Source organism: Vombatus ursinus, unplaced genomic scaffold, assembly GCF_900497805.2.
Source record: "Vombatus ursinus unplaced genomic scaffold, bare-nosed wombat genome assembly UNPS02012709.1, whole genome shotgun sequence".
Lineage (NCBI taxonomy): Eukaryota > Metazoa > Chordata > Mammalia > Diprotodontia > Vombatidae > Vombatus > Vombatus ursinus.
This window is the reverse complement of record NW_020952487.1, coordinates 1798967-1821803: the sequence shown is the minus strand read 5'-3', so window position 1 is coordinate 1821803 and position 22837 is coordinate 1798967. Positions and strand designations below refer to the sequence as shown.

At 35.6% G+C, this 22837-nt stretch overlaps 2 protein-coding genes across 2 annotated transcripts; both read right to left on the bottom strand.

Moving 5' to 3' along the window:
* Positions 1-10990: 10990 nt before the first annotated feature.
* On the bottom strand, positions 10991-11917 carry LOC114040079 (olfactory receptor 6C76-like). The gene has a single exon (XM_027858066.1). The coding sequence runs from the start codon at positions 11915-11917 to the stop codon at positions 10991-10993; it is 927 nt and encodes a 308-aa protein (XP_027713867.1).
* Positions 11918-19861: 7944 nt separating this feature from the next.
* LOC114040110 (olfactory receptor 6C74-like) lies at positions 19862-22409 on the bottom strand. Its single transcript, XM_027858100.1, has 2 exons — positions 21511-22409; positions 19862-19946 (listed from the first exon to the last, which is right to left on the bottom strand). The coding sequence occupies exons 1-2, from the start codon at positions 22407-22409 to the stop codon at positions 19862-19864; spliced, it is 984 nt and encodes a 327-aa protein (XP_027713901.1).
* Positions 22410-22837: the final 428 nt, after the last annotated feature.

Sequence of the window (22837 nt, the reverse complement as noted above, 5' to 3'; positions counted from 1 at the left end):
TGCCAGCTATTTTCGTCTTTGTTTTCCCCTACAGACCAAATATTTGTTCTTTTAGGAAAAATGATAGAACATATAAAGTCTGAAGAATAATGAGGACCTGTGATGAACAGAAAACTAACCCTCCTTTGTTTACCATGCAATGCTTTATCTGAAGTGAAGGCTAAAGGACAATAGACAATAGACAATTGTGAAAGAATGAACACTTAGCAATTAAATATATAATGGATTTGCTTAATGAATTAACTGGCTGATTTATTTTAGTGTCCATGTAACCTAAAGTGTGATCAGCTTCCCTTATGTGTTCTTTATGGTGTCTGATAGATTTCTATATATTGGTAAGACTTGAGGGAAGGGAGCATAGAGGTAGAAAGAGTAGATCACAGAATTTTTGAAACAATAGTGATATTAGATATCCTCTAGTTCATCTCCATCCTTTTCAATGTCCAAAATATGTTTATAATTTTGTATTTATTAATATATTTATTTTTACATTTATTTTCTTTCCCACTTCCCTCCCCCATGAATAATTAAATTTTTTTTAAAATCTCACAAAAATGCATCATATCTTTCAAAAGAGGTAGGTGGAATGATTTGTCTCCAGAATTCTTTATTCACAGCTTATTATTGTATTAATCAGAGTTCTAAAATCTTTCAATTTTTTAATATTAATATTAATATTTTAATTAATTTAATTTAAAATTTTAAATTTAAATTTTAAATTTTAAATTTAAATTTAAATTTTAAATTTTAAATTTTAATTTTGATTTTAAATTTTAAATTTTAATTAATTTTAATTAATTTATTCAATAATTTTAATATTAATATTTTTAATATTTAATATTAAATGATATTTAATATCATGCAAATTATTCTCCTTATAGATCTATTCACTTCACTTAACATTAGATCATAATATCTTGCCAGTTTCCTCTAAAATTGTCCACTTCCTAATTTCCTCTGACACAATAACATTACATTACATTCAAATGCCATAATTAGTTTGACCATTCCACCCCACTTCCCCACTTTAAATTTGGGGATATTATGAAAAGAGCTGCTACAAATATTTTTGTACATGTAGATCCTTTAAAAAAATTAGCTGTCTCTAGTTAATCCAAAGAGTACATATAGGTTCCTAATTGTTAGGGTGGAGTCCCAAATTGCTTCCCAGAATGGTGGACAAATTCATAGCTCTACTATGTATGTATGTATCTGTCTTGAATTATTAGTAAATAAATGCTAACTGATAAAAGATATATGAAATCTTTCTGTGTCTTCTGTGTACTTCACAATGGCCTGATGTCCTGAAGTCTTTTCAACATTTGATGTGTGTGAAGTAGACCTTTGGGATCCAACTTATGCTTAAAGACCTGTAGGGATGGGAAACACATTACCTCTCAAAGAAGTTCATTCTATTTTGGAACTTCTAATCTTTAGGAATATTTCTATATGTTGAACTGAACTATAACTCCATGCTATTTCAACATTAGATTTAGCTATTTCCTCTGACCTAAAAAGAACTATTATAAGCCCATTCATTTCCAAATCTGAAGAAATATGCTTTGTTATCCTTTCTGACTAAGATGGATAACATTAGCTTCACCTAAGTGTACATCTCAAATAATATAGTATCTATTATTTTCAGGTGTAATCATAAGACAGGAGAAGTCCAGGTACTCTTCACCTAACATGTTCCTAGGGTCTCTGAATACTCAAGTAGCATTATGTGAAGCAAAATTACAGGTGGCAGTTATTGCCATAGCTCAAGAAGGGTAACTTCTTAGAGATTAGGGGTAATGTCAGGTGTCTGGTAGAGTGGATGGTGTAGCTCTTGACCTCAGGGGGAACATGTCAAATGGAGTAGAACTAGAAACTTTCATGAAGGTTCAATTGAGATGATTTGAGTAGCATTTCTTGGGAAACCCTGACTGTCAATGAGGGAAGGCCTAGATGACATCATGGAGCTGAGTGGAGTTAGTAATTGAGGAGAACTGAAGTAGAGCTTTCCATGAATAGATGGTATCCAAAGGTAATGAGATACTGATATAGTGCCAAGTTGTAAGGGGGCAGGGAGACATTGGCATGAGGATAAAGCAGTGGCAGAGCTGAACAGATCATGAATGAAGAGAGTTGGGCTACTTGTAATAATAGCATCATAGCAGTTCAGAGTTGAATGGGATTTCAGTGGTTATTTCATTAAACATAAATGAAAAAGAAACCATCCTACAAAATACCTGACACGGAATCATCTCACCTTTGTTTGAAGACCTCAAATGAGATCTTCTCACTTCTCCTATGGCAAAATTACAGGTGGAGTTATTGCCATAACTCTATGCCATCAAACAAAACAAGTCTAATCCTTTTATAAATCATCCTTCCAATACCTAAAAATCATTATTATCTTCCCACCTAAATCTTCTCATCTTCAAAATTAAACATTCCTTTAATTTTTCCTCCCATCACATGAACTTGAGCCCCTTCAACATCCTGGCTACACTTTGCTATGTACTGTCTCCAGTTTTTCAGTATTCACACCAAAACGTGATGCCTAGAATTAATTACAATAATCCAGAAATTAATTGACCTAAGGAGTACAGCTGGGCTATAAACTTGTTATTTGTGACTGTGACCAATCAAGAAAGCAATCAATCAAGTGTTTATTAAAGCCCTACTCCTAGACAGATAGACACTACAAAAGACATAAAGGTTACAAGGATGAAATTGAAACACTCTCCACCCTTAAGAAACTTATATTATATCAGAAGAAACAACATGAATGAAAATGTGTTTAGAAAATATCTGCGAAAAAGGCAAGGCAATTTTAGGGGGAGGTGAGATGAGAGGGTTGGAAAATCAGGAAAGGCCTAATGTAGGAGGTGGTGCTTGTGATAAACTTTGAAGGAAGATCAAGATTCAAGGACATAGAGATGACGTGGGAATATATACCAGACAGGAGAGACAAGGTGAACAAATGCACAAAGAAGGAATAACGTACAAGGAACAATAAGAAGACCAGTTTGGCTGGATTGTAGCATATATAATGGAGAGTCATGTGTATTGGGATGGAAAGTTCTAGAATTAAAAGATCACAGAATCTGAGAGTTGGAGGGGACTTGATCAGTCACCTAATCCAACATATATGCAAAGGGTAGTTTAGAGCTAAGTTGAAAAGGCTTGAAATGCCAATCAAAGATGTTTGTAATTTATTCTACAAATGATAAGGTTCTAATGGAGCTTCTTTTTAGCAAGAGTGTGACATGGTCAGACTTGACTTAAGGAATAGTATTTGGGTACCCATGTTGAAGAGGATTTGGAAAGGAGGGAAATTTGAGTCAAAGAGATCAATTAAGAGGCTATTACAGTTGTCCAGAAGAGAGGTAATGAAGATTTAGGGTGGTAGCTATGTGAGTGAAGAGAAGAAGATAGATGCAAGAGATGCTCTTCTCATGTGCAACTTTTAAAAAAAATTTCCTCATGGCAGTCCCAGTATCAGTTTCCTCTAATTGTGGAAAGGCCAATGTAATAAAGAATGCTATAACATAAAGGTGAGTGCTTCATTATAATTTTAATGATGTTATTGCAAAATGGCAATTTGATGTGGGTTATGACTGTATGCCATTGGACACAGAGCATCAACCCTTTTAGATACTTTCTCAAATACTGTGGGATTATATAAGGAATGGCCATCCATGACAGCATTCATATTAAGGAATAAAACTGAAAGCATCCACAGTCTAGAAAAACAAGTTATCTTAGTTCTTTTTTGTCCATATAGGACTTCAATAATGATAAGCTTCCTTTTAATTTCAAGATAATACATTTAACAATCAAGATGAAATAAATTGAGAAGAAAACACCCAAAGAGCAGTTCTCTAAATTATAGTACCTAGAAAAGCAAAATATAACTAATAAGGGAAACAATAAATATACTCACTTTTCTGGTGGTTTATCTGGAAGTTTAAACCCAGAAGTTCTGCTAATTTACTTAAATTGAGAGGTGGTATTTGAGCGGTTCAGGTCAGAGAAAGTTTCATAGTCAGACTTATTACGTTGTCCATCACAAAAATGCACAAAGGCATGAGGCATTTGAAATGCAAAGAACTTTCCCAAGTGTTTCTGACTTATGAAGTATGTGCATATTTCTCAACCCATTTTCCCAATGCTATACAAAGTGCTAGATCTGAAATGCTGGGGATCTTATCAAATATAACTGTGAAAATAATTTCTTGGACTCTAAATAGTTAAAAGAGGGAAAATACTGTTGTGAAGAAAAGGTGATTCCTTCTGTTTTATCTTCTCTGGTTTATCATTTTCATGACCTTGTTGGTAGAGACATGTTCATCATTTATTTGTTCATCTTATTGTCTCAGAGGAATTGGTTAAGCAAAGGAAAAGTCCCTGGAGACGGATTCTAAGAGGGCACTAATAATCCTATATTCCAATCATTTTTAGCAATACGCTTTGAGTGTCTATGGGAGTTGTCCTGTTTTTTTATTTTTTTCCCTTTCTTTATCCATTTGTTTTTACAAGTACTTATTAACTCTCCTTCAGTTTCCCCCTTGCTAACTGAGCAAAATTTAAAACCAGTGAAGACTCTCAGAAACAAATATACTGAGTCCAATGAAACCAATTCCCAAATTAGCTGTGTCCAAAACTTTTGTTCATCCTGCTTTTTAAGTTCATCATTTATTTGACATGAAATGGTTTTTATGCTTCATAATTAGTCCCCGGGACTTATGGTTTATGATTGCATTATTTGGAGTTCTCAAATCTTTCAGAGTTACTTTTCTTGATAATGTTATTGTCATTTTACAAATTGTTCTCCTAGTTCTGCAGATTTCATTTAATATTAGTTCACAAAGATCCTCCCAGGTTCTTCTGAAAGTATCCAATATGCCTTTTCTTATGGTACAAAAATATGCCATTATATTCATATATGACAATTTTTTTTTGTTTTTTCCACTTATTAGTATTTTATTTTTTCCAATTACATGAAAAAATAGTTTTCAATATTACCTTTTTTAAGACTTTGAGCTCCAATTTTTTTTCTTCCTTCCTCCCTTCCCTCCCCTCTCCCCAAGATGACAGGAAATCTGATATAGGTTATACATGTACAATAATATTAAACATATTTCTACATTAGTCATATTGTGAAAGAAAAATCAGGAAACAGAAAAAAACCATGAGAAAAAAACAAAAAAGTGAAAATAGTATGCTTCAATTTGCATTCGGACTCCATAGTTCTTTCTTTGGATGTGGATGGCATTTTCCATCAAAAGTCTTTGTAATTGTCTAAGATTCTTGTATTGCTGAAAAGAACTAAGTCTATCAAAGTTGATCATCACATAATGTTGCTGTTACTGTGTACAATGGTCTCCTGGTTCTGGTCACTTCACTCAGCATCAGTTCATCTAAGTCTTTCCAGGTTTTTCTGAAATCTGCCTGCTCATCATTTTCTATAGCACAATAGTATTCCATTCCATATATGACAATTTTTTAAAGCTATTCCCCAATAGATGAGCATCCCTTTAGATTCCATTTGGGGTTATTATGAAAAGAGCTAAAAAGCTGCTATAAGTATTTTTAAGCCTTTAGGTCTTATTACTATTTTTTTTTTAAATTTTCATTATTCCCCTGAAGGGCGCTTTATAGTTGAATTTGAAGAGTTATTGGCTGTTTCTTAGTAAGCATACTTTCAAATATTTTGTACCTTGTAGTTATTTTGAATAGATTTGCTCTTTATTGTTCTGCCTGCTAGAATTTGTTGGCAATGTAGAGGAATGTTGATGATTTTTGTGGATTGATTTTACATCTTGAAATCATAATGAATTCATAGGGACAGGCAGTTCCCTTAAGCCAGAGAACTACAAAGCTCTTCATGTTGGTTCTATGTTCAATTTAGACAAGTTAAGTCTAACCAACCCTTGACTTGAAAAAATTTTGAGTCGATCAGAACCCTGTCTCTTCATATACATTGGTTGGTTGTTGTCCTTCATAATCAAAGAGAATCAAAATGACATCAGTATGCTGGGAGCAATGCATACAATATGTCCAACCATGGTTGATTGGACCAATACAAGCAGAATGCTCTACCACAGGTTGAACAAAAATAGTCCATCTAAACTTTCAGAATGGGGATGTCTCTAAATTTGTGTCTCACATTTCTTTTGAGCTACTGCAATTCTGCTTTGCTCATAGAGAATAGTTCCTTCTTTTATGCAAACATGCCATGCTGGGCCATCCTGTGCTAGTGTCTCCCATGTCTTGCCATAGATTCCAAAGTTCTTCAGAGAAACTAGGAAAGTGTGTTTGTATCACTTCTCCTGACCTCCTTGTGAACGCTTACTATGTGTGAGTCCTCTGTAAAACTGGTTTTTTTAGGCAAATTTACTGTTTGCATTTGAACAATGTGGCCAGACCATCAGAGTTGTGCTCTCTACAGGAGGGTTTGAATGATGGCAGTTCAGCTCAAGAAAGGACCTCAGTGTCTGGTATCTTGTCTTTCCAGGTGATCTTCAGAATCTTCCTAAGACAATTGAAATGGAAGCAATTGTTTCCTGCCATGGCATTGGTATACTGTCCAGGTTTCACAGAAATACAACAATGAGGTCACCACATTGGTTCTGTAAGTCTTCAGTTTGTTAGGCAGTCTAATACTTCTCTCCCACACTTTCCTTTGGAGCTTCCCAAATACTGAGTTAGCTCTGGCAATGCATGCTTGTGTTAACCTCATCATTAATGTGGACATAACTAGAAAGTATGCTGTCAAAGTAAGTGAACTTATCCACAGTATTCAAAATCTCTCTATTTGCTGTAGTCAGTGGTTCCACATATGGATTGTATGGTGCTGGCTGGTGGAAAACTTCTGTTTTCTTGGGGTTGTCAGGCCAAAATTAGCCCAAGCAATAGATAATCAATCCACACTTGGTTGCATCTCTACCTCAGAAGCTGTATTGAGTGCACAATCATCTGTGAACAAAAAGTCACATACCAACTCTCCCTCCATTTTAGTCTTCACTTATAGCCTTTTCAAAACAATTTACCATCAGTGTAGTAGCTGACCCTGATGCCATTTTCAATGTTGTTGAGGACAACCAATAGCATTGCTAAAAACATCATGTTAAAGACCATGGGAGCCAGCACACAGTCCTGCTTCACCGCCTTGGTGATTGGGGAAACTCAAGAGCAAAATTCATTATCCAGAACCCATGCAAGCATGCCATCATGAAACTGGCATACATTACTGATGACCTTCTCTTGGCAACCAAATTTTGTCATGACCTTCCACAAGCCCTCATGATTGACAGAATCAAAGACCTTTATCAGATCAATGAATGTTGTGTACAGACCTCGGTTTTGCTCTTGACATTTATCCTACAGTCATCAGGCAAATATATATATATTTCTCAATATATTATCTCCACTCCTTTGAGTTCTTCTTGCCCTATAACACTGAAGATTCCAGTTAGCTTTTGTATAAGCAATGGGCCCACTGCCTTGTAAATCTCTGCTGGAACAAAATCGGCACCAGACACTTTGCCGCACAAGGGAGCCTAATGATATTCAAAACCTCTTCTTCAGTGGGAAGTTTGGCTAGAGAGGAATTGACTTCAACCTGAGGTATATGGTCAGTGGCTTCAACATTGATTAATGATGGTCTGTTGAGAACATAAAGTAAGTGTTCAGCCATTTTCTCCAGGATCATGTCCTTATCACTAATCAATGTGGATCCATCAGCACTCGTAGTTGAGAAGCACCATAGGTCTTTGAGCCATAAATAGCCTTCATGGCATCATAAAAGTGCTTTGGATCATTACTATCAGCATTCTTCCTTTTTACTGAGCCCCAAATCCTGAACCTCTCTAAGCTTCACTTGAACTTTACTTTTGATGGACTTAAGCACTGCCTTCTTAGAGATGGATGAACTATCCTGCTGATAAACCATGTGGAGTTCTCATTTTTCATTTAGTAACTTCTGAATTTCCCTGTCATTTTCATCAAAGCAATCCCAATGTTTGTGAGTGTTATGGCCCAGATGAGTAAATGTAGTGCTGTACACCAAACCTGTGAAAGCTTCTCACTCATTTTCTACTCCACTGTTGCCAACCATGTGTTGGTTCAGCTTTCTCTCTGAGTTAGCAACAAACTGTTCACACATGGAGAAGCACACTAATCTGTTGACATTAAGTCTTTTAATAGATATCTTGCCTTTGAATTGATACTTTTGTTGAATGAGAATTTTTAGCTTGGAGAGGATAAGTCTATGATTACACCAGCACTATGCACCACATATTGCCTTCATCACTCTCACATTGTGTCTGTCTCTTCTCTTTACATTGGCAAAGTCTATTAAATGCCACTGTTGCTGTGAGGGTACATCAATGAAGTTTTATTGCATTTAGATAAATGGAAGACAGTATTGGTGATGAGAAAGGCAGGAGACTCCCAAGTTTTCAGTAATAAGTGACTTGCTTTTTCTGTTTTTGACTCCATTCCTCCCAAGGACTCCCTGCCATATTTGATAGTCTATGCCTACTCTAATATTAAAATCGTCCAGAATTACAAGCTTGTCCTCCTTTGGCACACTGATGACGAATGTCTCCATGTCTTCATAATTTTTTTCTTTGATTTCATCAGGGTTTACCATGGTGGGAGCAAACATACTGATGATGGTACTGTGGTACTTTCCTGCAAATGACAATTGCATTGTCATGAGCCTGTCATTCACTCTTTTTGGGAAAGAGGCAGCATACAAGCTTATTGACTATATTAGATTTGATTTCAAAACCTACATTAACTTCATGATGCTCCCAATCACTGCAGCCACTCCAGAAAAACATGTATTCTGCAATGGTGACTTTGGTAAACTGGCCTTCATTTGCTAGTCTTGTTTCATTTGGGGCTTCTATTCAGATATCATACCTGCTGAGTTCTCTCACAACAGGAGCTGTTTGTCTTCCAGGTCTACTAAATTTCATGTTGTCCACAAGTGTGCACATATTCCATGTATCATTGGTGAGTGGAATCATCTTTGCCAAAGTTTTTGCACATTTTATGTGTGTGTGTTTTGACCACAAGGTAAGATCCCTGCCTTCCATGGTAAGCAGGTCAGCATTAGTTTAGGTGAAGCAAACAGTTTTTCTAACCCTTCCTCACACCAAGAAATGAGCAGTGCAGTCCATAAAAAAAGGTTCTTGGATACCTAGGGGGCTGTCAAATCTCACTGTACTTTAGTCCAATGAGAAGATGACCTCATGCCCTGGGCGTCTGTGTGCAGGATTGTGACCATAGCTCCTAGTATATCCATACCTACTTCTTCCTCATTTGTCCATTGTCACAGGACTTCAAGGTAGATTTAAAAAAGTGGTAAAATGGTATGGGTTATGTCTTTTGATTCATGCATAAATTAGATCTAAGTTAGGCAGAGTTGCATGAAGTAGTTGGCCTCAACCTCTCTTCCAGAATCATCAAAGTCCAGTCATAAGACAAAGTCAAGAAGGCTGGTGATGGCTCAGGCTGCAATGGGTGACCTTGGCTTCTTCAATGTCTAATCAAGCTCTAAGGGCTCCACAGTGCCTGCTTCTGCCACCTTCATGGCCCATTGGAACAAATTGTTCACATACACCTATTCTATCAGGGAAATATTTATATCCCTGGGATTAACACCTACCTAATTTACAAATGGGTTTGAGGCCCATTGGTTACTTTTTTTTTTTTTGCTAGACAACCAGGGTTCAGTGACTTGCCCAAGATCACACAGTTAGTTGAGTGTCAAGTGTCTGAGACCGTATTTGAACTCAGGTCCTCCTGACTCCAAGGCCGAAGCTCTATCCACTGCACCACCTAGCTGGCCCTCATTGGTTAATCTTAACCTGATTTATTTTCAGACCATTTGAGTGGTGGAAACTCCCCTGATGAATTTTGTTAAAACTTGCCACAAGGGATTGATGTGGCAGAAACAGCATTTATTTTACAGAATATGAGGTAGTTTTCTTTTAAAAAAAGATAAGGAGGTTGTTCTCAGAACTTGGTTGGTTCAGAGTATCAGGGATATAAAAAGCCCAAGCTAGGCAGAATTGGCACTCCAGAAATTTAGTGGCATTCCCATTTTGCTGAGGTATGCTTTTTGAACCTGCCATTACTGTTGTTGTGGTGAATGTGGAGGAAGAGTGGAATGGTGTTTTACCTGAATTAGCAACTAGGAATTGTATCCTATTAAATCTTATTATACATAATTTTTCTAATTGAATTTGTGTTTGATTGTGTTATCCAAATCCAAATCATTAAACTGGCCTGAATCAAGTCAGAATAATAGAAAACTACATTGTACTGAAGTCACTAAATAAGAAGATACCTATGTAGGTATATATGTGTGTATATACACAAATACATATGTATATATACATGTACATATATGTACATACATATTAGTTAAATGAAATGACATCTAAATTCATAAGAAAACTGACCAACATGCAAAAAGACATGGTAGCACAATAACAACTGGACATTTTAATGTTTTTCTTTCATAAGAGGAAAATTTTAACAAAATCAACAATAGCTAACACTTATATACTATTTTAAAGTTTGCAAAATACATTACATATCTCACCTCACTTGATCAAAGAATATGAAAAAAGAAACCATAGTGCAGAATAGACTTTGAAAAATAAGATTTGAAAGACATGGCATTATTTGAATAGAAATATTAAATAGTTGTTTGTTTGTTTTGGCAAACCACAATGCTTCTTCAAAAATCAATCATATTTTGGGATAAAAGAAAATATAAACATAAAAGGGAAGAAAATATTAAGTTGATGCTTTATAGATAAAAAAGAATCTTTTTTTAAAATTGTCCCAAGTAATTCACACACTGCTGTGAGGAGGAAAGACATAGGTCATAGAATGAATCTCTAGAGGATCTCTGTGATTTATTTAGGTTTTGCCTAATTTTTCAGGCATAAGTTTTATTAAAAAAATACTTATTTTGTCAGAAAAAAATCTTTCTGACCATATCCTTAAAGGCTTTTTTCACTTGCTGGTTCCTTAGGGTATAAATGAAAGGGTTCAGCATGGGAGCCACAGAGGTATTCAGCACTGCTACCCCTTTGGTCATAGGCACCCCTTCCTTTGCCAAGGGTTTGACATACATGAAGATGCAGCTTCCATAAGAGATGGAGACAACAATCATGTGGGAAGAACAAGTGGAAAAGGCCTTTTTTCTTTGCTGGGAGGAGGGAATTCTCAGAATGGTTCTAAGGATGTATGCATAAGAGAGAATCACTAATGCCAAAGTCAACATGAGTGTAAATACAGCCAAGAAAAAACTCAGGACCTCTAAGATCTTGGTGTCTGTGCAAGAGATCATCAGCATTGGAGAAGAATCACAGGTGAAGTGATCAATGACATTGGAATCACAGAAATCCAGCTGGAGGCCCATGATAACTGGTGGAAAGATTATGAGAAAACCTGCCAGCCAAGAGCTGATTATAAGCTGCCAACATACTTTGGGGCTCATTATGGTTGTGTAGTGTAGGGGTTTGCAGATGGCCACATAGCGGTCATAGGACATGGCTGCTAGCAGAAAAAATTCTGTTGCACCAAGGAGGATAAAAAAGAATACTTGGGCCATACAAGAATTATAAGAAATTGTTTTTACTTTAGTTACTATACTGACCAGAAATCTAGGAATGCAAAGAGTTGTAAATGAGATTTCTAAGAAGGAGAAGTTCCTGAGGAAGAAATACATGGGAGTCTTGAGGCGAGAGTCCAACATGGTGAGGGTAATGATGGTCAGGTTGCCAGTTGCACTCAGTATGTAGGTGAGAAACAGAAAGAGGAATATCAAGGTCTGTAGCTCTGGGTCATCTGTCAGTCCCAGAAGGATGAATTCTATCACTGATGTCTGATTTTTCATGTCTGATGCTTGACTTCTGCCTGATACACAGGTGAAAACAAGAGAAAAATAACTTAGAGACTAAGTCAAGACTTCTATTGTATAGAGAATCACACAAGGAAAAGTGAAAGGAAATTATCAGCAAGAGATGACTAAAGTATAGACTATGAAATCCAGAAAATGATTAAAATGTGTCCTTCTATCTATCTGGCTTCATTAAGTCCCAACTTAAGTCCCACCTTCTACAGAAAGCCTCTTGAAGCCATTGCCTTCTCTCTTTTAATTTTTCTGTGTATATATATATACAGAATATATATAGAGAGAGCTTGTTTGTATATTTTTGTTTGCATGCTGTCTCCTCATTAGATTGTAAGCTCCTTAAGGACAGGGACTGTCTTTTGCTTCTTTTTGTATCCTCATTTCTTAACATGGTTCCTGGCACATAGTAAGTGCTTAATAAATGTTATTTGATTGTACTGCAAGTTGATTCCACATTCAGATAGATTCCTAACTAGCTTTATTGAATCCTCCATGAATTAAAAAAAAAATAAAAAAGTGTGGTTGTACTCTGTGATTATTTCCAAATTATACTGCATACAACATTTTAATACAAGATTGTTTACATATCCTCCATCCCTGTCCCCCTCTCCCTTATACTGTGAGCTCCTTAAAAGCAGGGGCTGTCTTTTGCCCTTTTTTGTGTGTGTCTCCAGACCTTAACATCACATAATAGGCTCTGACTCACAGATTTCTAAAAGGATTTTGGACATTCTTCTTCTATTACTGCAATCAAATATCAGGTTAGCATTTTAGGTTGCTGTATTACACTATTAGTATGTTACTGTCTCCTACAACCCTCAGGTTTTTTCACATTCATTTCTTTCCAGTCAAGTCTCCCCATATGCTATTTCTTTGTATTTCCATGTGTGCGTCTGTGTGTGTATGTTTTAATATCAGTGAAATCACAACTCTCACACATACAACTCCACTGCATCTAATGTTGTTAATGGACTTCATGAAATTTTGTTTATTTCTACTAAGTTTCATCTTTTTATGACAACCAAGGCACACAACTGAGACCTTTTTTAATCTCAATTTTTTCTTGTCTATCCCACCCATGTTTAGGTCCTTTTCAAAAGTTACAAGTATATATTTTTCTTATTTCCCTAATTAATTGATACAAATGTTGCAGTAAAGAGACCAAGAATATAATCTTATGTCATGTAGTAGACTACTCTTCAAAATGAAATCAATCTGTTAATCCACATTCTTTGACTCAAGTTGATCAACTAGCTCTGTATCCAACTGACTGATCCCAGACAGGTCTTTCTGTCTTGTTCTCAAGGATGTTGTGAGTAAATAAGTTAAATGTTTTGCTAAAATTCATGTGCAATAGGGCTATTGCTTTCCCTTGTGCTACTAGTCCAGCAACCTTGTCAGGAATGAGGTGAAGTTAGTCTGATATGACTTATTCTATAATAAAATGATATAATACAGTGATCACCACTTCCTTTTCTAGTTGCTAGGAAGATCACCTGTTCATTTATTCAGCAAAAATTTTTAGATACTTACTATGTTCGTGTTACTGTACTAGGTGCTTGAAATGAACACACAAAAATCTTCTGCCCTCAAGGAATTTACATTCTCTTCTAGTATTTTCCCATGATTAATGTTAAGTTTACGAGGTTATCTTTTGAAGGGTACACATTTTCAAAATTGTGACAATATATGATTTTGTATTCCTGTCCCTTTCTGAAAATTCTCAAGGATTCTGGAAAGAGCTAGAATCTTTGTAGAACTGTGGCTCAACAATCATATTCACAAGTTTTATCAGTGAGATAAAAAGAGTTACATTGAATTGACATTGTAAAGATTATTAAATGTTAGGAGTTTGTATTTGATCCTAGAAATAATATGGAGACAATTGAGTCTGTTCATCAGGGGAATGGCAGGGTCAGACCCTGCACTTAAGTAAAATCACTTTGGTGGTTTGAGAAGGATGGTTTGAGGAAAGGAAGTAGATCTGATGAAGGGAATTAATTTGGATGCTATTGCAATAGCAAATGCAAGATACGATGAGGGCCCAAACAAGGCTGGTGGCCATCTTAGTGTAGGTGGTAAGACAAATGTGAGAGATGGTATGCTCCTCGTTGGAAGCCTCTCAACAGTTGTTCCAGTGATAGGCTCCACTGATTATGGAAATTATTAACATCAAGTAAAATTATGTAACATTAAGATGGGAGTATTTATTTATAATATTTAGTAATTATCTTAACAATATATTAAAGATCAAGTTTATCTGAATTACATGTATATTCTATTGAATATATCAACCATACTTTCACACCAAATACTATGAAATTGTGTAGAGAATGGCTAAATGTTAAAGGGAATATGAAAAGATTTTAAAATTAAAGACTAAGCTGAAATCATAAGTAACTTGGGACAGCGGAGACATTGCCCTAGATGTTATTCTTTGTCCTTCCTTCTAGGACTTTTGATTTTGAGACAGTAGATTTGTCATCCATAATGAAATATATTGAGGAGAAAATGTCCAGAAAGAAACCCTCTAACCTAATGGGAAACAGAAAGACAAAGTGTAACTAAGAAGAGAAATAGAGAACATACTCACTTTTCTGATTAGTTTTGATGGATTCAGCTGTAAATTAAAACCCAAAGATCATGAATATTTACTTAAATTGAGAGGAAATATTTGGGTTCGACTAGGGTAGAGTTTCATGTTCAGGCATCTCTTTTTATTGCCTCATCTCTCACCCAAATGTATACACACATATACATAAAGTTTAGAATGCAAAGGACTTCCCCAGTTATCCCTGTTTTAAACAATTAATTGAGCATTTTTGAACCCTTCCTCTCAACTCTCTATCAAATGCTGGATATTGGAGATTGGAAATCTAATCTATATAACCATGAAAACATTTTCATGAATTCTAAAAAGGTTATAGAAAATACTGTCACAAATGCAATATTATCATTGAAATTTCTCTGGTACATAATTTCCTTAACAGTCTTTACAGAGCCATAGCTTCTTCCCAACAGGACTAGACACAATTTATCTGTTTTTATCAATCTCATCTCACAGGGAGTTATTAAGAAAACGAAAGGATGAAAAATCCTTAGGGACAGATAAGAAGATGATACTAATAATTTTACATAATATTCTAGTTTGAGAACAAACTTTAATTGAGTGTCTATGGGAGCTATATTCCTGAAGGTTACTTATGGGAGATGAAACAAGAGCATGAGACACTGTTCACTTATAAATATCAAAGAGCATCTTTGATAAATCAATGCCAGCTGGCTTCTTTGGGCTATTAAGTTGCCTATATGAACCTTGGTTAAACTTGGGGAAAGGAAAGGGTCATCTGGGTCATCTCCTTCAGATCAAAAATCCAAGGTACTTCATCCACTCATCAGTTGATCTAGTTATCTAAGAATATTTATTGGTTATTTACATTATGGATAGTGATATGACAGTTGTCAAGTAAAATAAAACCAAATAAAATTCAATTGAATAAACATTTGTTAACCAACTATTATCTGAAAGTTGTTATTCTAGGAACTAGAGAAACAAAGACAAAAATGAAATAATCTCTGATTTAAATGGGCATATATTCCACTGGGGCAAGGGAATACATACACAATATGTATACCTGAAAGGAAATATAAAGTAAATTTAGGAGGGAATGGACATTAACAACTGGGATTCTCCACAAATGCCACCAGTAGACAATAATACCTGAGTTGAGTGTTGAAGGAACTTACTAATTAGAAAATGCTGAAATAAAGAAGGAATATTAGGAACAGGAAGGTATAGTTGGTGCAAAGGCCCATAGATGGGAGAAATCATGTTAAATTCAGGAAACTGGTAGAATGGGTTCTCCTAGTTTTAGTGAGCACTGCTCCAGTCTTGGGTTTACTGGATCCAGTAAAAGGTTCTTTAACGTTCCTGTTTGGACAGTAAAATCTAAGTGACTGAAACATCTGTGCTTTTAGTATCTGGGGTAACACATGGCCTTTGTGGTACAACAGATTATAGAAAATCTCTACCATGCTTCAAAAACCACCTGGAACAAATTGACTAAACGATTCCATTTCACATGGAAGCTGACACCTAGCAAAAAATAAGTAGGCTTTGACATCTGGCCTTAGCCTCTATTGGACTGTATTACTTTTTGTGTTCAAATAACTATTGACTAATTATGTGCAATTAAAAATGTTGAGGTGTTATAGAAGGAAAAAACTCTCTTGGTTCCACTTCCTTGATGGGCAACTAGGATTTCTACTCTTAGGCCAGTCATTCATTGAGTCCTTAAATCAGCTCCTGATACTGCCAGTTTGGCAGCAGATTATAGGAAATCAACACCAACAATTCTGTCAATCAGACAAAGCAGAAAACTAACCAGACAAACCATCACTAGTAAGAGCACTCCTCCCTCTCCAACACTCCTATGGGGAACTAGGAGAGGTTCTCTAAGAAATCACTCAACCAACAATCTAACTTGTTCCAACTCTTCCATCTAGCTTGGCTATTGACACTATAGACTTTGAATTATTATTCAATGCAGTTCTACTTTGGAATTAAAGCAGGACCTCTCAAGTCCTCTTTAGGCAAACTCTATCTTCCATTCTTCTCTGCACAAGTTTTATTGGGTATTCCTCTAGGATTCCCACCCCCTCTTACCCCTACAAGTGATATACAGGCAAGAAGATGAGCAGGCTAGATGGGAGGTTCACCTCTATTTTTTTTAATAGCAATTCTGGTCAGATTGAAGGTTCTTTTTTCTGTGATTTATGTTTTTGTGTTTATCAAACACTGGGTCATTCAATTATTTCTGATTCTTATTTGTCTAGCCTATTCTATTGATTTATATATATTTTAAACTATACAAATGGTTTTGAAAATTGTTGGTATACAATATAGTTTCAGGTTTAGACATAATGGTTACCTTTTCATTCCTCTTTTTAAAATTTTTCCTTGAAATTTTGGATATTTTATTCTCCCAAAAATATTTTTTTTATTGTTTTTTCTGCTTCTGCATGGTATCCCTCTGGTATAGCATTGGTATAGCATTAAGTATGGAATATTGGTATAGCATTAAATATGTAAATCCATTTTCTAGAACTATAATTTTTATTAAATTGGAATGATAAAGCTATGAATGGTGAATATCTCTCCAAATGCTTAAGTTGTTATTTATTCTTTTAAGAAATATTCTTTAACTGTATCTGTATAGGTATTGAATGTACTGGAAAGATTGATTTCCTAAGAATACTTGAATTTCAATATTTATCCTTTTTTTTTTTTTGGTGAGGCACTCGGGGTTAAGTGACTTGCCCAAGGTCACACAGCTAGTACGTGTCAAATGTTTGGTCTGAGGCCGGATTTGAACTCAGGTCTTCCTGACTTCAGGGCCAGTGCTCTATCCGCTATGCCACCTAGCTGCCCCCAATAGTTATCTTTAATGGGATTTCTCTTTCTATTTTTCCCTCTTGAATTTTATTATTCCTACATAGAAATGCTATTGAATGATGTGGGGTTATTTTGTAAACTGCTGTTTTCTTATTTAAATTAAATTTAATTAATATCATTAATAAACATTTATTTTCTCTCCCTCCCACTTCCCTGTCCCACTTAAAAATAAAAGAAAATTAAAACTCTTGTAACAAATATATAGTCATGCAAACCATAATCTCACATTAACCATATCAATATACACATACATACATACATATATATATACACATACATATATATATATAATTCTACATATTTAGACCACTACTCCTTTTTCAGGCGGTGAGTTATCATTTTTAAAATTCAATTTTATTTTCAGCTCAAAATTCTTTCCCCCCCCACACTCCTCCAAATGAGAAAGTAAGAAAAATAAAATCTGTTACAAACATGTATATATTCAAGCAAACCAAATTCCTGCATTAGTCACATCATACATATGTAAACATATATGTGGTATGCACACATATACAAATACATATATATATATCACACATATAAACAATATTGTAAGAGTAAGGTACTCTGATACATGTGTATTTGTGTACATATTTATACACATATATACATATGTGCACACTTACATGTATCTATATATTACAAACTCCAAATTGGTAGGTTATTTAAACATGAGACATCATAAACAAATTAGAAGAGTGTGGAAGAAATTACCTGTTAAATCTCTATTGAATGAAATGCATTTCTGTACCTGACTGTATGTATATATGTATGCTTTCCACCTCTGATCAGTTCAGATGACAGTGAGGTTCAAGTTTCACCCATTCCCCTCCCCATCTTTTCCCCTTGTTGTATAGATTTTTCTTTGTACAACACAATTATGTTAGGTAATTTCCCTTGTTCTTTGTCTTCCTTTCTCTCTTCCTGGTGATTGTTCTTCCTCTCCCTTTTCATTCTTTTAAGATCATCAAAACATAACAGAATCATTTCCAGGCCCTCTAGTTAGACTTTCTTTATGATCTCTGATGATGATAGAGTTCTGAGGGGATATGTCTCTACTCTCAACATTTAAGAATATAAACAGTTTAACCTTCTTTAGCACATTTTAATTGACTGCTCTTGTTTATATTTTTGGGCTTCTCTTGACCCTTGTGTTTGTATGTGATTTTTTTTTTACTTAGCTCTGTTTTTTTTTTCATTAAAGAATGTCTTTTTCATCAAGGAGTGTTTTGGTTCATTATAGGTCTATTTTCCCCCATGGGATTATACTAAGTTTTGCTGAGTAAATTATGTGGTTGTAGCCTAAATACTTTGCCAAGATCTCTGTTCTAGATCTGCTTATTTTATTCTGCATTAGTTCAAAATGAAGTACAACTGATACCAGCACTCATACCCCTTGTTCAATTTTTCAGGGTAAGAGAGGGAATGGAGAATTTGGCGACAGAATCTCTGCAGCCCTGAGTGTCTAGGGTTGGGCCCCAGTATATTTGTACTCTATATTACCCTTCCCCAACCCAATTCTTTCTCGTGTAGTTGGGCAGGCTGATTGTTGTAGGGTTGGGGAACTGTGAAGTATGTCTTATAAAAGTCTCTCTGCACCTCTGCCCATGGGATCACAGAGGTTGTGGCAAAAGTGTTGAATATTTAGGTTTTAGAGTTCTCAGTGTTAATACAAATGAATTTTGCTTTGTCCAGATTTTTGTCTTCTTTGTCCGTGGTTTTCAGTTGTGCTTGCTCAATATCTGGTACATTGTTCTTATTTTTTTTTCTTTTTCTGAGTGTTAAAGAGTGAATGCTAGACTAGAAGAAGTCACTAATTGACTACCTTAATATATAAACTTCAGACTTTCTATTCAAATTACCTGCTAAAATAATTTCATTCTATGAAGAGGGTTAAACCAAGGAAATGTACTCACAGAGGGCTGGGGATTCTTTATGATGGTGAGGTCCAACAAAGTTGGCAATAAATATTTTTGCACAAAGCTGGGAGTACTGATGGTCAGATGAACAAGAACTGAAGCCAGGTAGTTAAAATGGGATCACTGGATAAGTTCTTGGTCAGGTAAAATGGTGGTGGAATTTGAGAAACAACAGGGACAAATAAAAGGTAACTCTTATGACCAGAGAATGAACCCAGTTCTTTCCAGTTAAGAATAAAACTATGTTCTACCTTCTTTCTGGTAAGTTTACTTCTTACTAGAGTCAACAACCTGAGAAGGGAAGCTTAAATGTGGGAAATGTGGTGGAGTAGATGGAAAGAGAACAGATATGTCCTTGATAATTTATCATTAGAATCTATGAAACCAAGAATTGGGCCAGACCAAAGATAGACCAAAATGGTAAAGAAGAGCAGAATTTTGCCTAGAATGGAGGTTTGCTGCTGAGTAACACTTTTGAATTATCTGACTCATTTCTCTCAGGGAGCTTCAAATTGGTTGCAGTGGTCTCTCCTAGCCATAAAGATTTCCAGCTCATCTAGTAGGAGGTAAGGTTGCAGTTCTATATCTCCTGAGATAATAATTGCATGATCTTTGGCACAGTAGTCTTACAATCTGTCTAAAGAGTAATGCTACACATTTAGGGAGGAGAGGTACACCATTGGAATCTAAATGGGCAGAAATTTTCCTGAGTTCTTCAAATCATTCCTATACTTTTTAAACATCAGGTATGTGTTCTTCCACTGTTGCCAGCACCCTTAAATTCCATCCATTCATCCTAGGTAATTAAGCTCCTCCACATCTAGGACAGTATTCTTAAAATATGATTTTTTTCCCTTTCTTTCTTCCTTTCCTGAAAAAAGACAGCTAATTTTTCTAGTTACTTAGATAGGCACAAAGGAAGAAGTCTGAAAATTCATTTGTGTAGATCTCTAATAATATAACACATATTTCTATTGAAGCACCAAGTTAACAAAAGAATAACATGGAAGGGAGAACTCTTAGAGATGTCACAACATTTCACAATCACTCCATACTGTTCATTCTCTATATTAACCTTTTATATAACATTAAGTTTTGTAACTATATGGAAACAGGGGCTTGAATGCTAGGGATATTTACGCTATGGATACAAGTTGAAGAGCAAAGGGTTTCATTATGTTAATTGGGCAATTCTTTATAGGTGATATGAAACTGGAGAAAACTGAGTACCAAGTTATGCTTAATGACCATAAAACAGGTTACTCCTGATAGAGAATGTACTATTTAAGAGGTATTTGGTAAATATTTATCATGTACTGGGTGCTATGGAGGTTTCACAGAAGAAAACATATTCTTCACTTCCAGTGTATAAAGCTAGTAGAACTTCCAAAAACAGTAAGCCGAAGGGTAAGAGTCTCAAAGATCCTTAAATGATATGACTTTACTTATTTAAAATGAAAGAGTGAGAAAAGAAGGAAAGTACTTGGAATATATAGGCTTTTAGAGGATATTGGGAGCTACTGCTTTAAAAAAATTTTTTATTGAGTCTTCATGATTCAGCAATTACAAAAGCAATTGAATAAACACTTATTAAATGTCTAATCTGCCCAAAATACTGTAGTAGGCACTGAGAGGAGGGGAGAATACATAGATTTTATATCAGGCGTGGTCCCTCTTTCATGGAGCTTATAATTATGTAGGAAAATATGATCAAAAACATACAAAATCTAAAACTATATAATATTTAATAATATGAGGGAGATAATAATGCTTTGTTAGGTCTTGAAAGGAAAAGGTCATTAATGATTAGGTGATGAGGCAAGGCTTCAGGTGGGTTATGTATGCCAATTATGCTTTAAAAAAATGAGGAACTACTCAAGGGTGAGATGGGTAGGGGGAGGAAAAGGAGAAACAAATATCCCAACCATGCTAGGTGTTTGAAGTACAGTTGAAAAAATGTGTAGACTAGTAAGAGATTAGCCTGGAAAAGTCAGGAGGTAGCAGCTTAGTGGAAGGCATTAAATGTGAAGCCAATATGTATGAGCTTATTCAGTAGGCAACTAGAAACCAACTAGAGTGATTTTGAGCAGAAGAGTGACATCATTATAACTATGCACATAGAAGATTGATCCAGTTCCATACAAAGTCACTATGTGAAACAGTTTCATTTGATTGAGAAAAACATTTTTCTGGTTACAGACTTGAAGGCTTGTTTTGCTTGCTTATTCCTTGGAGTATAGATGATAGGATTTAGAAGGGGGGCTACGGAAGTGGTGAGGATTCCTACCCCTTTGTTAAAGGCTACTCTTTCCTTTGCTGAGGGCTTAATATACATGAAGATACAACTGCCATAAGAGATGGAAACAACAATAATGTGAGAGGAACGTGTCGAAAAAGCCTTCTTCTTTTGCTCTCTGGAGGGGATTCTCAAAATTGTCCTGAAGATGTTTGCATAGGAGAGGAGTACTAGAGCCAAAGTGACTAGGAGTGTCAGTAATGCTAAGAAAAAGCTCCACAGCTCAATGACCTCAGTGTCAGTGCAGGAGAGCTGAAGAACTGGAGAATAGTCACAGATGAAGTGATCGATGACATTGGCATCACAGAAATCCAATTGGAGACCCATGATAAGTCCTGGGGAGATTGTTAGTAAGCCAGCCAACCAACAACAAAATATAAGCTTGGTGCACACTTGGCTATTCATGATGCTCGCATAATGCAGGGGCTTGCAGATGGCCACATAACGATCATAAGATATGACAGCTAAAAGGTAAAACTCTGATGACACCAAGAGTATGATAAAAAACAACTGAATCATACAAGCATTATAGGAAATACTTTTGTCCATGGTCACAGTGCTGACCAGGAATCTGGGAATACAAGCAGTTGTCAAGGATATTTCTAAAAAGGAGAAATTGTGAAGGAAACAGTACATGGGTGTTTTGAGGTGGGCATCCAGAAGGGTAAGAAGGATGAAGCTGAAGTTTCCTCCAATGCTTAATGTATATGTTAGGAAGAGAAAGAGAAAAATCACAACCCATAAGTCTGGATCATCTGTCAGGCCCAGAAGAATGAATGTTGTCACTGTTGTATGGTTTCTCATAGCTACCTTGTGACTTCTGCTACAACTGGACCAATGAATAAAACAGAAATTAGCCTAAGAATCAAAGGAGTGAACAGGATTCCTGCAAGAGTGGTAGTGGTGAAGAATCCATTTAGTTAAATCAACTGTTCCTAACTTCTAACCCTAACATAGAATTAAAAAACAAACAAGCACCTCTTTTATTATTTTAAATTGGCACACCTCTTTTGTTATCTTAAATTGGCTTCTATAACACACACACACACACACACACACACACACATATATAAAAAATCAAATATAAAGCTTTTCTCTCTCTCTCCTCTCCTGTCCCTCTGACCCCTTCCTTCTTCATTCCTCCTCCTCCTCCTATTCCTCTTCCCTTTCTTCTTCTTCTTCCCTTTCTTCTTCTTCTTCTTCTTCTTCTTCTTCTTCTTCTTCTTCTTCTT

What these genes read in the sequence shown, in the direction of transcription:
- LOC114040079 (XM_027858066.1), bottom strand. Translation starts at nt 11,917, where the DNA reads ATGAAAAATCAGACATCAGTGATAGAATTCATCCTTCTGGGACTGACA.
- LOC114040110 (XM_027858100.1), bottom strand. Translation starts at nt 22,409, where the DNA reads ATGAGAAACCATACAACAGTGACAACATTCATTCTTCTGGGCCTGACA. An exon ending in CAAGCAAAACAAGCCTTCAA is followed by an intron (nt 19,947 to 21,510) that starts GTCTGTAACCAG and finishes ATTACTCTTTAG; the next exon opens with ACAGATTGTAAGACTACTGT.